The 14,103-nt window shown below is 30.4% G+C and overlaps 1 protein-coding gene across 3 annotated transcripts in view; it reads right to left on the bottom strand.

The window, feature by feature from the left end:
• Window positions 1-324: 324 nt before the first annotated feature.
• Window positions 325-14,103, bottom strand: part of LOC140044935 (endothelin-converting enzyme homolog) — a 40,893-nt gene continuing 27,114 nt past the window's right edge. For all 3 annotated transcript variants that reach the window (XM_072089641.1, XM_072089642.1, XM_072089643.1), the window contains 11 exons: window positions 13,901-13,972; window positions 12,166-12,299; window positions 11,343-11,568; window positions 9,615-9,713; window positions 8,246-8,323; window positions 6,277-6,439; window positions 4,646-4,697; window positions 4,128-4,320; window positions 3,233-3,298; window positions 2,964-3,136; window positions 325-2,760 (listed from right to left, as the gene is read on the bottom strand). In XM_072089641.1, coding sequence (XP_071945742.1) covers window positions 2,661-2,760; window positions 2,964-3,136; window positions 3,233-3,298; window positions 4,128-4,320; window positions 4,646-4,697; window positions 6,277-6,439; window positions 8,246-8,323; window positions 9,615-9,713; window positions 11,343-11,568; window positions 12,166-12,299; window positions 13,901-13,972 — 1,356 coding nt within the window. In that variant the 3' untranslated portion in view covers window positions 325-2,660. The remainder of the gene's footprint in view (window positions 2,761-2,963; window positions 3,137-3,232; window positions 3,299-4,127; window positions 4,321-4,645; window positions 4,698-6,276; window positions 6,440-8,245; window positions 8,324-9,614; window positions 9,714-11,342; window positions 11,569-12,165; window positions 12,300-13,900; window positions 13,973-14,103) is intronic.

The following is a 14,103-nucleotide window of genomic DNA, read 5'->3' as shown; positions in this document are numbered from 1 at the left end:
AAGGTCAGAATGTATTACGACTATACATGAAGATAATAATGCATACTCAAGCATTTTATGCCAAACATTAAACATGATACACTATATGTATTTTAAACAATCTACATTAAAAAGTGTCCAAAAATATATAGGCCTATCAGCTTTATTTAAATTGTATTAGACTCTTTTCACATCTTAAATGTATTTAATCATTTAATTTTAAATAATGCAATATATGTTCACATCTCAAATCTCATAATATCATCATAATGTGTCTTTTAAATGGAATGCTAAATGTCTAATATAAAACTATTATTTAGTATAATAAATGGAGGTAATAATATATTAACACTGAATATACATAAAGATAAAATAATTTAGCATTTATTTAAATCTCTATATTAAAATTATTTTGATTACTATAATAAAATAGATAATTATACATCAGTCAATAGCAATATGTATCATACTTATATAAATAAACTTGTCAGGAAGCTGTCACAACACAAAATGCTTTAAACATACACTAATTATACAATTTCATAATAGAGTGGGTATTGCACAAAGCATTAATTGTTGATTATCATTCAACCATCAATCATTAAACAGCAAATGAGTGCATGCCATACACTAATGGATATAGATTATATCAATTATAAAATAGTATTTCTGGTGTTAAAGTCAGTATTCAAATCAATATAAATGATGATTTTAACAAAATATATATCTATAATGTAAATTATAAAACTATAAAATTATTAATTTTTGTTCAGCTCCATACTACGCATCATATTCAATTTCCTTAAAAATACATTAGGTAGATTCTCTTATACATTATACCAGTACATTGAATGGCAATGAAATTTAACTGAAAAGTCACAACTAAACACTACCTGCTTGATTTTTAAATATGTCTAATATTGTAAATTGCAAGAAGTAAAAAAAGTATGAAAGTGTATGAAGTATAATAGAATGGAGGCTACTTTATCATCGGTGGCGGCAGAGTTGAATCAAGAGTTTGCAGAGAATAACAAATACAGTAGGTAGTTCAAATCTACTGATCTACTGTAATATCCTGTACAATGCAAAAGTGAAGGAAGCAAGCATATAAGTCGTAAAATGCTAATAATTATAATAAACAACATTATGTAAAAGTTATATATACTCCCTGTAAAAAAGCCTGTATACGCATTAAAATAATCAAAATAATATTCTCTGAAGCCTATGTACCAGCTTTTGGTTGATATGAATGATTTTTTTTTTTAAATTTATTTATGATGTGAACATAACATAGATAATACACAAGTATTGCATACAGATCCATTGGCTGCACATCGCATCACAATAAGTTGCTGATATGTGCATACACTTTCTATGAACCCAATACACACCCTTGCACAAACTCTTTAATGAACAATAACCAGTTACATCCAGATTGTATGGGACAAAATTAGGGCATGGTTGACATACAGTAGGCTTAAATATGCTTTAAGGCCAATTTACACAGACGAGCGGTAACGGTAATAAAAATATAGAATATATGTTATTCCTTATGTGGAGCTGACGGGTGGTTTCTGGATAGATACAGATTCTATGTGGGACAAGCTACATGGTTTATCTGCTTACCATTACCATTCGTCTGTGTAAATTCGCTTTAAATATCTATAATACAAAAAATCATGCAGTATTGACTATAAAGCCAGAAAAGGTCATAGATTGCACATTAATACTATATACAGCACAGTATTTGCATTTTAAGGTAAAGATTGCAATTTACTGTACAGAAAGAGAGATTCTTTAAGAGCTGGCCTAATTCCTGTGTCAATATCTTTGTGATGAATTCCACAGCCCAAAAAATGTCAAAATTTAAGGGTGCAAAATTTACTACATTATTTATATATTCTATTTGTTAATGTTAAAATGTTTATTTAATAGATTAGTGGGTGGTTTGGAATTCTTCCATTTAATAAAAATATTTTCTCCAAAACAAATTTAGGAATGCAAACGTCCGGTATCTTTGGGTGCATTAATTTCAACATGCTGTTTAAAAATTTGCTCAACAAATTTACATATCAACAATTCATGTATTTTACAAAATGTAAAGTATAAAGATAGCAGGCAACACCATAATTACAACTGACCCATAGGTAATTTACCATCTCTCCTGTAATACACTTTCTTTTCTTAAATTGAATAACTAACAATTTTATTTTCTCAATATGGACAGGAATGAACAACAATTGTTTAAGGTGTAAAATATCTGGGAATAATTTTTACACATAATTATTATCTAATTAGAAACACTAATCTTAGATGAACATAATGGTACGGCAAAATATTAACAATTGATACCTCTGAGATTAAAATGTTACAATACGCAGATGACAATGCATTTCTTCTGAACGGCTCACACAAATCACTTACTGAATGCATGAGTACACTTTCAAAATTTGAAAAGATGTCTGGGAATAATTTTTACACATAATTATTATCTAATTAGAAACACTAATCTTAGATGAACATCATAATTGATTATAATCCCTTAACTAAATGTTAGTAGCTTCAAAGAAACATTTTTAAAATATGTAATAATTTGTGGAAACAAAAATGTACAACATTATTTCTGTTGAAAACTCCTTGCACATGTTGATGATCTCTGCATCTTGTATGGCTATACAATCTCACCACACCTCACATTTTTTAACTGGATTCATCAGTGAACCTTTTTTACATTTGTAAAGTTCAGCAAAGTCCTCTGAATTGGATAATGTTCCTATCACCCTAAAATAGCAAAAAAGTAACGATTACCCACCATACTATTACTTGTTTATCATTCTTGACAAATGTAAACAAATTAATAAATAATCTGTTAATTATAATATAATTAAATTAATGCCACATGCTTTCACTAAATGTCTACAGTATAGTCATTATCCTATTGTTTTGTCATTGGCTTGCAATGTAGAACAATTATGCATAGATACCTGTACTTAGCAGGACTATGAGGATCTGTCAATATCTTAAGATGAGCATCTTCAGGAGTACTTGATGTACACCACACCTGAGCAAAGCCAACAAAGAACAATTGCTTCTGAGTCAGTCCAATGGCAGGTAATTCTGTTTCCTTTCCATGAATATCTATCCATTCTTCATACGCCTGCAAGATAGTACAGCTTTACATTGACAGCTAAGACACATACATGATTGAGAATTGTGTGATGCAGAAATGTGAAATTTCAGGCCTGATACTTACATGAAAAGCAGACTTTAAACCACCATTGTCAGCAATGTTCTCCCCAAGTGTTTGACTACCATCAACCTAAATTAGTAAACAATTATTAATTATTTTTTAATAAGTAAAATGTAATGTTAGGTTGCTGTAAAAAAATAATACACACAACATGACAGAGCATTAAGATAGTATCAGAAAAATTGGAAGACCATGAAGATATATGATTTTACATCATTTGATTTGATTGCACGATTGTGGGTCACATAAACATTCATTATATAATATAGCCCATGTAAATACAGGTACGATGGTTGAAACTGCATCACATGACTATGTTATATATCCTTGCCGATTTTGATATTAAATCTTATTTTTCACCTCTTTCTACGAAGACAATATCTGTATAATATCAATCATGTATTGCAGACTGAAAGACCAAATGCAAATCAAAAAACCTTCTTTTCTCTTTTGTAACTACGCCACCAAGAAATGTGTAACAATTTAGTATATTTAAGACTATTGTTTAAAATAATAATATTTATAACGAGATATTGAATACCAACACAGGCTAAGAATGAATGAGTACTCTAGATTAAATTAAGTTCTTTCAATTTATCAGTTCAAAAGGGTGAAATGTTTATTCAATATTGATTTGCTTCATCTGGGTATTGGAGTTAATAAGCATCATCAAAAGAAAAGTACCTATCTACCTAACAAAAAAAAATCTTCTGAAAATGAGAAGTTGGCACATGAAAAGCCACATGTTTAGCCCCTTCTTTTTGGCTCCAGGGGCCACATGCAGGAAGACTCTGAATCTGTTATGTTATTCAGATTATGGTACCTTGTTTGCTTGAGCAAAATGCTCTGGGCTATACAAAGATTGCATCACATATGGGATAAAGCTGTAAAAACTTACATAGTCACTATTGACTTTGTATTTAGAATACTGATCCACCATACAATCCATTTGGTTTTCAAATCTGTCAACTGTTTTGTTGTTCCACCATGGTCGCAAGTTACCATCTTTGTCAAAGCGACGACCCTCGTCATCAAAACCATGTGTTAACTCATGACCCATAACAACTCCAATTCCACCAAAATTTAACGATCTATAACACGAAATATAAAAATAACTGCAATAAAATAAATACTAACTCTAATAGTTCCTTATCTTCACATTAATAGGTGGAACTTATGCTGACAATTGATTGATAATTTTGGCAAATAATAATTTGTCAAAATGAAGGTTTGGACATATTTATTGACTGTAGACATTTTTAGAATATACAAATGTACATTCTTTATGCTATGCATTACTAATTTCCAATTAATTTGCTCATTACTTGCTGTCCTTTATTTGTAGAAGCAGCGAAAAAAGTTAATGAAATATATTAAAATACAAATACTTACATTAAGAGAAAGCATTTTACTTACTTAGGATAATCAGCATCATAGAATGGAGCTTGTAAAATACCAGCAGGAAAAACTACAAATAACACAAATATAAAAAACAAATGATGAATAAAAGAATCACTTCATTATTTATTTTCTGGTTTTAACCAAGGCAATCTAAAAACAGGACACCAAGCTCGCCTTGCCAAGAACTCACAACATTCCTTTGATTGACAAATTCCAACAGTACTGTACTGTGAACATCTTCTCCGTGGCACAGTGTCTGTTTAGGGCGTGGAACTCTTTGATCTCCGGAGCTCAGCACCCTGTTAGATTGCCTTGTTCAAACAGATATTAGCCTTTTAAGGGCCACCATGTACAGATTGGTTACCATTGAGCAAAGAGTAGGGTTCAAAATTTTCGTTCAAGTTTATAATTATTGTGTAAACTTACTGGTCTTATAGTGGGGTTCCTTAGCTTTAAAAAAAGGGTTGATACTTTAAATTGGGTTAGAAGTATAAAATTTGGTATTGCAATTCGGAAATTCGCAACTTTTAAGATTTCAGGCCATTTAAAATTTGACCTCTGACCTCAGATAATGTCCAATTCCTCAGAACTACCAAATCGTACATCCTAGAAACACGAAAATAATTGCAAATGATTCAGAAGTACTACTATTATCTATTCATGTTTAATAGAAACATGATGCATTTAACTCAATACTATAAGAGTTATTTAAAACAATAGATCTGGACCTATTGGGTGAACCTTAAGAATGGAAAAAGATGCACTAATATTATATTTACTGTGTTGACATTTAGTATTGGTAATATCATCACTACAGTAATTATATAAAAATATTTCTTTTCATAATTATGCTGTATGTAATCTAAATAAAAAAATAACTGTAACCCAGCCCCCTCGAAGATTTACTTAAAAGGCAAATACAGTTTCAGAAAATCTGCTGTCTCAAAAATCAAAAAGCTGTGCTCAATTTAGGCAGTGCAAAAGTGAAACAATTTTATTTGTAAAAGCTCGCCATCGTTATTTGACCAGAGAAGCTATTGCTAACATAATCAAAATGTTTTATACTACAGTATAACATATTTTGCATACAGTGTTGCATTGTGCAAGCTCAAACCATTCTAGATAGCACAATAAATGTGTTAATAATATATGATTACTACATGGTAACTTTGATTAAAAAACACCGACCATGACACTCAGTATTACCATCGGCATAATCTGTTTCAATTTTAGGTATTTCTAGAATGCACAGTTTACGAGTTCTGACATTATCTGAGGTCAAAGGTTAAATTTTAATTAGCCTCAAATTTTAAAAGTTGCCATACCAACTTTATGCTTCTAACTAAATTTGAAGTATTGTGGGTCTATGTAACCCCACTTTTAGGTCTGAAAGCGATATTGCCAGTTTTTATGCTCCTCGTGTTCACCGATCATCTGGTAAACATTCGTTTTTCAAAGCTTGGCCCGCGAAATGTGAAATAACCTCACAAAAAAAGAACCTTTTTCCCTATAAGTAGTACCAGATGATCGGTTAGTGTAAAGCGCTTTAATCACAATGACAATTTGTGTTATGATAAACTTTAGTCAATTCAGTTAAACTGATTAGTCTGAAATAACTTATGAATCTATGTAAGTATTTATTAAACCTATTTCATTCTTGGTAGGAGTATAGTAAGCATTGACTGTAGGAGGTGTCATCAACCATTCTTTTTTAGACACGGGTTGTCGTAAGCTCCTCAGCATTTCCTCTTCATTTTCTTTTAGAACACGAAGGTGATTCTGGAAATATTGAGTGCTGTTGATTGTCAACTAAAAATATAAATAAAACACAAAACTGTCAGTCCTGTAGCCAGAATTAAATTGGTGCGGTGGTTGCAAAAAGAGGGAAAATCTGTGCAGGCTACAATAAAAGTCTTCTGTCAAAAAGTGGTCAGGTTGAAACCTTACCAACTGTACTGGTGCCTATGGCCCTGTATATACAATAGTATAGTAAACATTGATATTGATCCTTAAATAATGATATACACCACTAATCTGTAAACATATTGATAAATAGATATTTTTGTTGATGTATAGTAGAATAATACTAAGAATATGTGGTTCTAAAATAGTATTGAGTAACATACAAAAACAAATAAACAAACTGGAATTTAATTTGTCACTTTGACGAATTATAGGTGATCATTTTTATCATTTTATTGACATTAATTAATTAATTAATTACTGAAATTAATTTTTTTTAAACATGCATGTACGTTAACATACAATCGGAAAATGATGATGTATTCCATCCTATTATATGCTTATAGTGTTGAGTTGTGCCTATTATATGCCATATACAATTATATACAGTATATACTGTATATCTATATACAGTGTAGCATAGGTGAAATTATGGGACACACATTATGTTCTAATGGTACAGTATGATGGAATTATCAAAATAAACTCAAAGATGACAATTTCGAAAGATAATGAATTGAGCAAATAAATATAAGAATTGGAAGAGAATTTGACACGTAGAAGGGCAATGCGCGCTCTTTGAAATTTGTATAACTTTGACTAAAGAAATTTTAAAACTACATTTTAACTTCAACTGGCCATATGATAAAATCACAACATCTGATCGGCTTAATTTTTATATGAATTCATATTTACATTTCATCAGCTTTTATAATAACTTATAAATTTCAAGGTCACCTTTAATTCTGAAGAGCTGTAAGATATTCAAATCAATGGTGTATGTGAAATTTCATGACCTACGTTATTCAAGTTTTTACGCGTGATGACGTCATCAAAATGAAAAAACTGACAACTCTTAAGAAAGATAATTAATTAAGCAAGCAAATACTGAAATTTGTGCGAAATTTGAGCACAAATAACTGAGATGCGCTCTGTTGAATGTGATAATCTACACAAAAAGATAAAAAATCCTAATTTTTAAATTCAAGTACCCATTCGGAATGGACTCAAAATCGGTAAATGTACTAAGGTTTGTGAGTAGAATGAGATATATACATCAAATTTCATTTTCTACGCTTTTTAAGAATCGCGTACGTAATTTTTCATGCTCTAAATTGATCAAAACTTAATTTTGAGCTTTTTTAATTTTTAACGCGCGATTTCACGCACATGACCCTACATGCGCGTGCGTTTTTATTTGCTAATATTTTTACCCTTGACCTGAAGTTTACGTGTAGTGAATTTCATTAATATGTGATAATGAATTATGGAGATATGATTGATAATGTGATTCACAAAATGGCGTATAAATGACATCACGGATGAGTTATCACGCTGAAAAGCTTATTATGACTAAGTTTTAAAGTATTTGAAAGACATGGTGACATTTTTGTGATCATTGCCATTCAACTTTTTGAGATATTTATTACACAAAAAGTGTACAGAAAGAAAAAAAAAAGAAAAATAAAGATTTCATACAATAACAATAGGTGATCATTTTATTCTAAATGATCACCTAATAACAGGTTTCTTGGCACATTCACAATTAAAGTTTAGGAGGCACAAAGGAGTAAGCTGTAGATGAATTATAATAACATCTGGAAAGCTAGCCAGGATTTTTGCTTCAAGGAATAATGGATTGATTTTCCTTACATTGATATAGTACAAGTCCAGCTTGTTATCATCCATTATAAATTCAGGAAAACCGATTAGGTCAACTACAGCTTCAGCCTAGAAATACAATAAAAACATAATAATACACTGAAACAAATGATGAGTTGATAAATACAACAAAAATCGCAATTTACCCATATTTTAACTGATTTCATTGATCACTTAAAATACTAAATTTAAAATAATCACATAGTATACAATAAATTGAAAATACAATTCAGTGCATTATTGCATTCATGCAGTGCATTATTGCATTCATGCAGTGCATTATTGCATTCATGCAGTGCATTATTGCATTCATGCAGTGCATTATTGCATTCATGCAGTGCATTATTGCATTCATGCAGTGCATTATTGCATTCATGCAGTGCATTATTGCATTCATGCAGTGCATTATTGCATTCATGCAGTGCATTATTGCATTCATGCAGTGCATTATTACATTCATGCAGTGCATTATTCCATTCATTCAGTGCATTATTCCATTCATGCAGTGCATTATTCCATTCATGCAGTGCATTATTCCATTCATGCAGTGCATTATTCCATTCATGCAGTGCCGATCACAAAAAAAGGGTTGTTAAATGCCTCTGTGAAAAATTGGTCAGGTTGAAACCTTACTGGCCAGCCCTGTCTTGCTTTCATGTAATTTCACTTACAAATTGCATAAGCTTTGCATTACTGCCTCACTGACCATATTAAAGATCATATTAAAAAATGGAGATTCTATCATATTGTTTACACCAATGAATCTTTTAATACTAAATAGACACTCTTTTTTTATTTAATAAACATGTAATATCATATTTTTACAATGTTGATATACAAAATATATTACTAAAAACCGTAATTTTTAAAGTGTCTACTGAGGGCGCAGTTTATTTACTTCAATCGTGGCTAAAAATGATTATTTTCGGCTATGTTTTGACCCAAAATTTCCAAAACTACAAGTCAGATTGTTATAATTCTTTCTTTATTTTAATATTGATACAAAATATTAAGAGGAAATGTATGCTATCAACTTTTAATGTTGCATCGTTAGGTAGTATAGACCTATACTAGACTATGTGGGCCGGGTTATAGGGAGGTAAATGCTCCTACCCTGGAATATATGTACATACATATACTGTGGTTTAGTTTATGATCATATTTTTGTTCTGTACAGTAGGCCAGACTATATTTACATAAAATGTTTACTACTGATTGTTAAACAAAAATAATTGATATAATAAATCAATTAATATATCTAAAGAAAGAACAATGTATAATTTTTAAATGTCGAGCGGCGTTTTTTGTAAGAAATATTTCTTAGTTATGCTTTGTAAAAGAGTTTTTAATGAATGTTTACCTTTTCACTTGCAGCTTTTCTTGTTTCATCATCCATCCAGTCAAGATCAGGAAGATTGTTCTTAAAAGCTTCTCTGATTTCTTCTACCATAACTTTAGCCTGTAATAAAAAGCATATCGTCGTGAGGTGGTTTCCCGAATGATTGTAAAATCAAAACGGTACTGGGTATGACCAACTAGCGTTCTAGTCATCCATTCATAGAAGTACTGATGTAGTAGCCTATCTGTACGGTGACCATAGAATGTGACCCAAGACATGACTAACTACGACTTTTAGTTGATTGATGATTGAAAAAAAAAATTGTTAAGAAGAGTTGTACTGTATGTGGATGTTTAATGAAATTATGTGAAATGTTTACACACTAGGCATATAAATAGTAATGGTTGTTAGTATAAATAATTTTGAGTTAATAAATGACCAGGAATTAGATTGTGTTAATTCTCAACGGGATTTAGGAGTTTTAATTGATAGTAAGTTAAATTTTTGTTTACATGTTAATTATGTTGTATCTAAGGCAAATAGAATGCTGGGTTTGTTATGGAGGAACTGTAGATTCATGGGCAATGGTGGAGCATTAACATCATTGTACCGTTCAGTTGTGTGCCCCCACCTAGAATACTGTTCAGTCATTTTTAATTCAATTTCTTGTACTCAATCTCAGCGTATTTATAATGTTCAGAACAAATTTAGATTCCTCGCACTTGTCCTAATTATAATGTTTCCCTTATTTCTCTTGAAAATCGTAGAGTTGTTTTTGATATGGTTTTTTTACACAACTCATTCAATTCTGTTTATGATTGTCCTCTTGTTGTTTTGTTTAAGTTGAATATACCAACTCGTACTCGTAGCAAGTGTTTGCTTCACGTTCCTTGTGGTCGTGTTGAATGCACAAAACGAGGTATTTTTCAGCGGTTACCTAACACATTTAATAGGTTACTTGTTACTTGTTTGGATATTGATTTATTTGATGATAGTTTAAATGTATTTAAGGTAAAATTGTTAAATCTCAATAATGTTGTGATCTTTGTTTATGTTTTTGTTGCTTATTTGAATACATTTTTATAGTTTATTATGTTTAGATTCAACCTATTAGTGGCAGTTTCATCGCTGTTGGTTGTCAACTGAATAAAATAAATAAGATATAAGGAGTGGTTATTCCTGAATATACAATACTAAATATCGTAGTTTTAAATTATAAATTTTAGGCGATCTTGTCAAAGGTCAAGCGCCTATAGCCTGCCACGTTTCGATATCCTCAGTACAATTGTATAGATTTATTTTATAAAAGGTATTTAGACAATACACTAATTAAGTTTGAGAAATTCATTCCATATCTGTTCCTCTATTTTGTTTTGCGGTCCATTCTGAGAAATTGTTTCTAAAGTTTTACAATGTTAATGTTAACATACTTACTTACACAATTCATCGCAATTCAGAAAAAACACTTAAAATTATTTTAATAAGTGTCATAATAACTATTTTGCCTAACAAAAAATAAAAAGAATCGAACAGGTGATGGTACTGAATTCTACCAACTTTGAGCAGAAAACTTGAGCAGAAAACTTGAGCAGTAATGTTTATCTAGTACAGTATTGGTAATAAATGAAAAAGAAGAAATTCCATTCCAGACCATATTTGAAAGCTTGTTAAAACAGTATAATCATATTATTCATTTTATGAAAAAGTTAGATACAACTTTCTCATTAAATGGAATGAATTAATACGTACTGTTTTCTTACTATCGCCACCTTTAAATGCTGCATCTACAAACATAGCGCCACCAGCCATTCCAATCATGTTATCCACCATATTTACACAGAAACGCCATTTCTGAGTTGAGCTTGTTTTGCCGATGAGGACTTTGGACAGCTCCAATTCGGCATCTGTAAAATCCTCGCTCAGCCATTCAGCCATAAAATCTACAACCTGCCACATCATAAAATTGTGAAGAACGCTACAAACAAGAAAATAATAACAAAAAAAGAATTTGACTATAATTGTCTAAGACGTTGTAATAAAAATAACAAGAAAAATGTTATCATTGAAAGAGCCATACCAACAATTAGGTGTATTATCACACACCTGCTTGTATTCTTGCCATTTGGGTGGTTAATTAGGCATCACATGCTGCTCATTATTTTGCACTAATGAACAAATTAATAGCACTATTGAACTTTTTTGTCGAAATTGCAATACTTTTCGGAATGTGAAGCGGCTGTTAACACAGTGTACGCTGTTTATAACAATTCTCCACCACATTTATAGCAGTCAATCTTTTAACTCATGAAATTTTTTTATCATACAACTCAAAAACATTCATTATACTCTATGTCGACAAAGTTGAGTTTACATAAGCGCATATTAAGCCTAAAAAGGTAATTTATTAATCCCCTACATTTTGGCAAATACAATACAAAAGATAAAGAATTAGGTTTTAAATTTTAGAACTTATTTTTAGGCACTACTATCTTTTATCTATGGCTTGCATGCAGAAATATGTTCAGTTTCCATCTTTGTCTTAGCTCAATTTTTTTACTAATTTTGTACTTACCGTGGTTCTGTTTCCAATAGTAGTTGAGAAAGATTGGTTATAAACTCCTTATTATAAAGTATAACTGGTTCAGAGGGCCCAATAGTAATATCCACTGGCGCAAACTTAGCAGACAACAATGAAATCCAATCAATCTGTAAATCACAACAAAGTATTGAGTACACACTCATTGAATAGTATTGAGTACACACTCATTGAATAGTATTGAGTACACACTCATTGAATAGTATTGAGTACACACTCATTGAATAGTATTGAGTACACACTCATTGAATAGTATTGAGTACACACTCATTGAATAGTATTGAGTACACACTCATTGAATAGTATTGAGTACACACTCATTGAATAGTATTGAGTACACACTCATTGAATAGTATTGAGTACACACTCATTGAATAGTATTGAGTACACACTCATTGAATAGTATTGAGTACACACTCATTGAATTGTCAATGATTTGTATTACCTCAAACTCAGAAGTTATTTACTGATTTAAAATTTAAAAAGTTAAATAAATGAAACAAGTATATCCTTCAGTAAGAGTTATGAAAATATAAAAAGTGAGTAGAGATTGGTTGAACTGTTGAACTGAGCACATACTTGTCTTTCATTTTACTTATATAAACCATTGAACATGGTAAAACAGCAAAATATATAATGGGAATCATGGAATTTTAGATGAATTTATATGTATTTTGTGATAATGAGTGTGGAATATTAAAGGCCAGGTGCAGGCCAAAAATTTATATTGATCATACATTCCAATAATTATCGATCTATAGCTTCTCCTATGTTTCATAAATTTGGGGATTTTATTTGTGTTACACAAGCTTGTTGAATATAAGCACTTTCTTTACAGTGGGGGGATAGTTCAAATTACACAGTAAAATCTCTATTCTTTGTATTTAAAAAAAAAACTTATGAAAAATAAATTGTGAGGTAAATAATTTTATCAGATGACTAAAGTACCTAATTTGACATTTCTGGTATTTTCATTCAACTCCAGAGTTTTATTTTCATGCTATAGCAAAAATTATCCACCATATATCCACCATCTTTTTTCACCTTCTAGGGAGTCACCAGACATGTTATTACATTAGGTTAAAATACCTAACTACTGAAAAGAAGTCTTCTTGGATTTTATGGCATAATTTTGTGTTCAACAGCTTTAAGGGAAATTCATGTTTCTTTGTCTTGATTTCTGTTACATAATATTTGATTTATGTACATTTAACCAGATGTTATATTTAAAATTCATGCCTGTACCTGACCTTTAAATAAACTTGTTGAGAATGAGTATGTTTGGAAAGATATTAATAATTTAAATTAGCTTTTGATTAATTTATGGGAACATCTCTACAAGACATGGAATCGTATAACATTTCATCATTCACCTCATGCCGTTATTTGTACCAATACACTCATAAACGTTTATTAATTAGTGTGAGAATGAGTGAAATATTATATGAACTTGTTGAGAATGAGTATGGAATATTTATATGAACTTGTTGATAATGAGTATGGAATATTTATATGAACTTGTTGAGAATGAGTATGGAATATCTATATGAACTTGTTGATAATTAGTATGGAATATTTATATGAACTTGTTGATAATTAGTATGGAATACAGTATATAAGTGTAATTGTGAGAATGGAATATTAAATATGAATTTGTAAGAAAGTGAACTTTGTGAGAATAAGTATGGGATTGTGCTCCGAGTATACTCACAGCTGGCATCATCTGCTGTACACTTTTGAGATCTGTTTTATAATAATTATAAGTGTACAATTGACTTGAAAGCTAAAAAAGTAAAATACATGAATATAATAATAGTATACATAACTAATAATTATATAACTAGATTTAATTCGTCACTATGATGAATTATAGGTTATATGCATTGATTTAAATAAAGATAATTGATTTTTAAA

This window comes from Antedon mediterranea, chromosome 3 (genome assembly GCF_964355755.1).
Source record: "Antedon mediterranea chromosome 3, ecAntMedi1.1, whole genome shotgun sequence".
NCBI lineage: Eukaryota > Metazoa > Echinodermata > Crinoidea > Comatulida > Antedonidae > Antedon > Antedon mediterranea.
The sequence above is the reverse complement of the archived record's forward strand: the minus strand, read 5'-3'. Positions and strand labels throughout refer to the sequence as shown.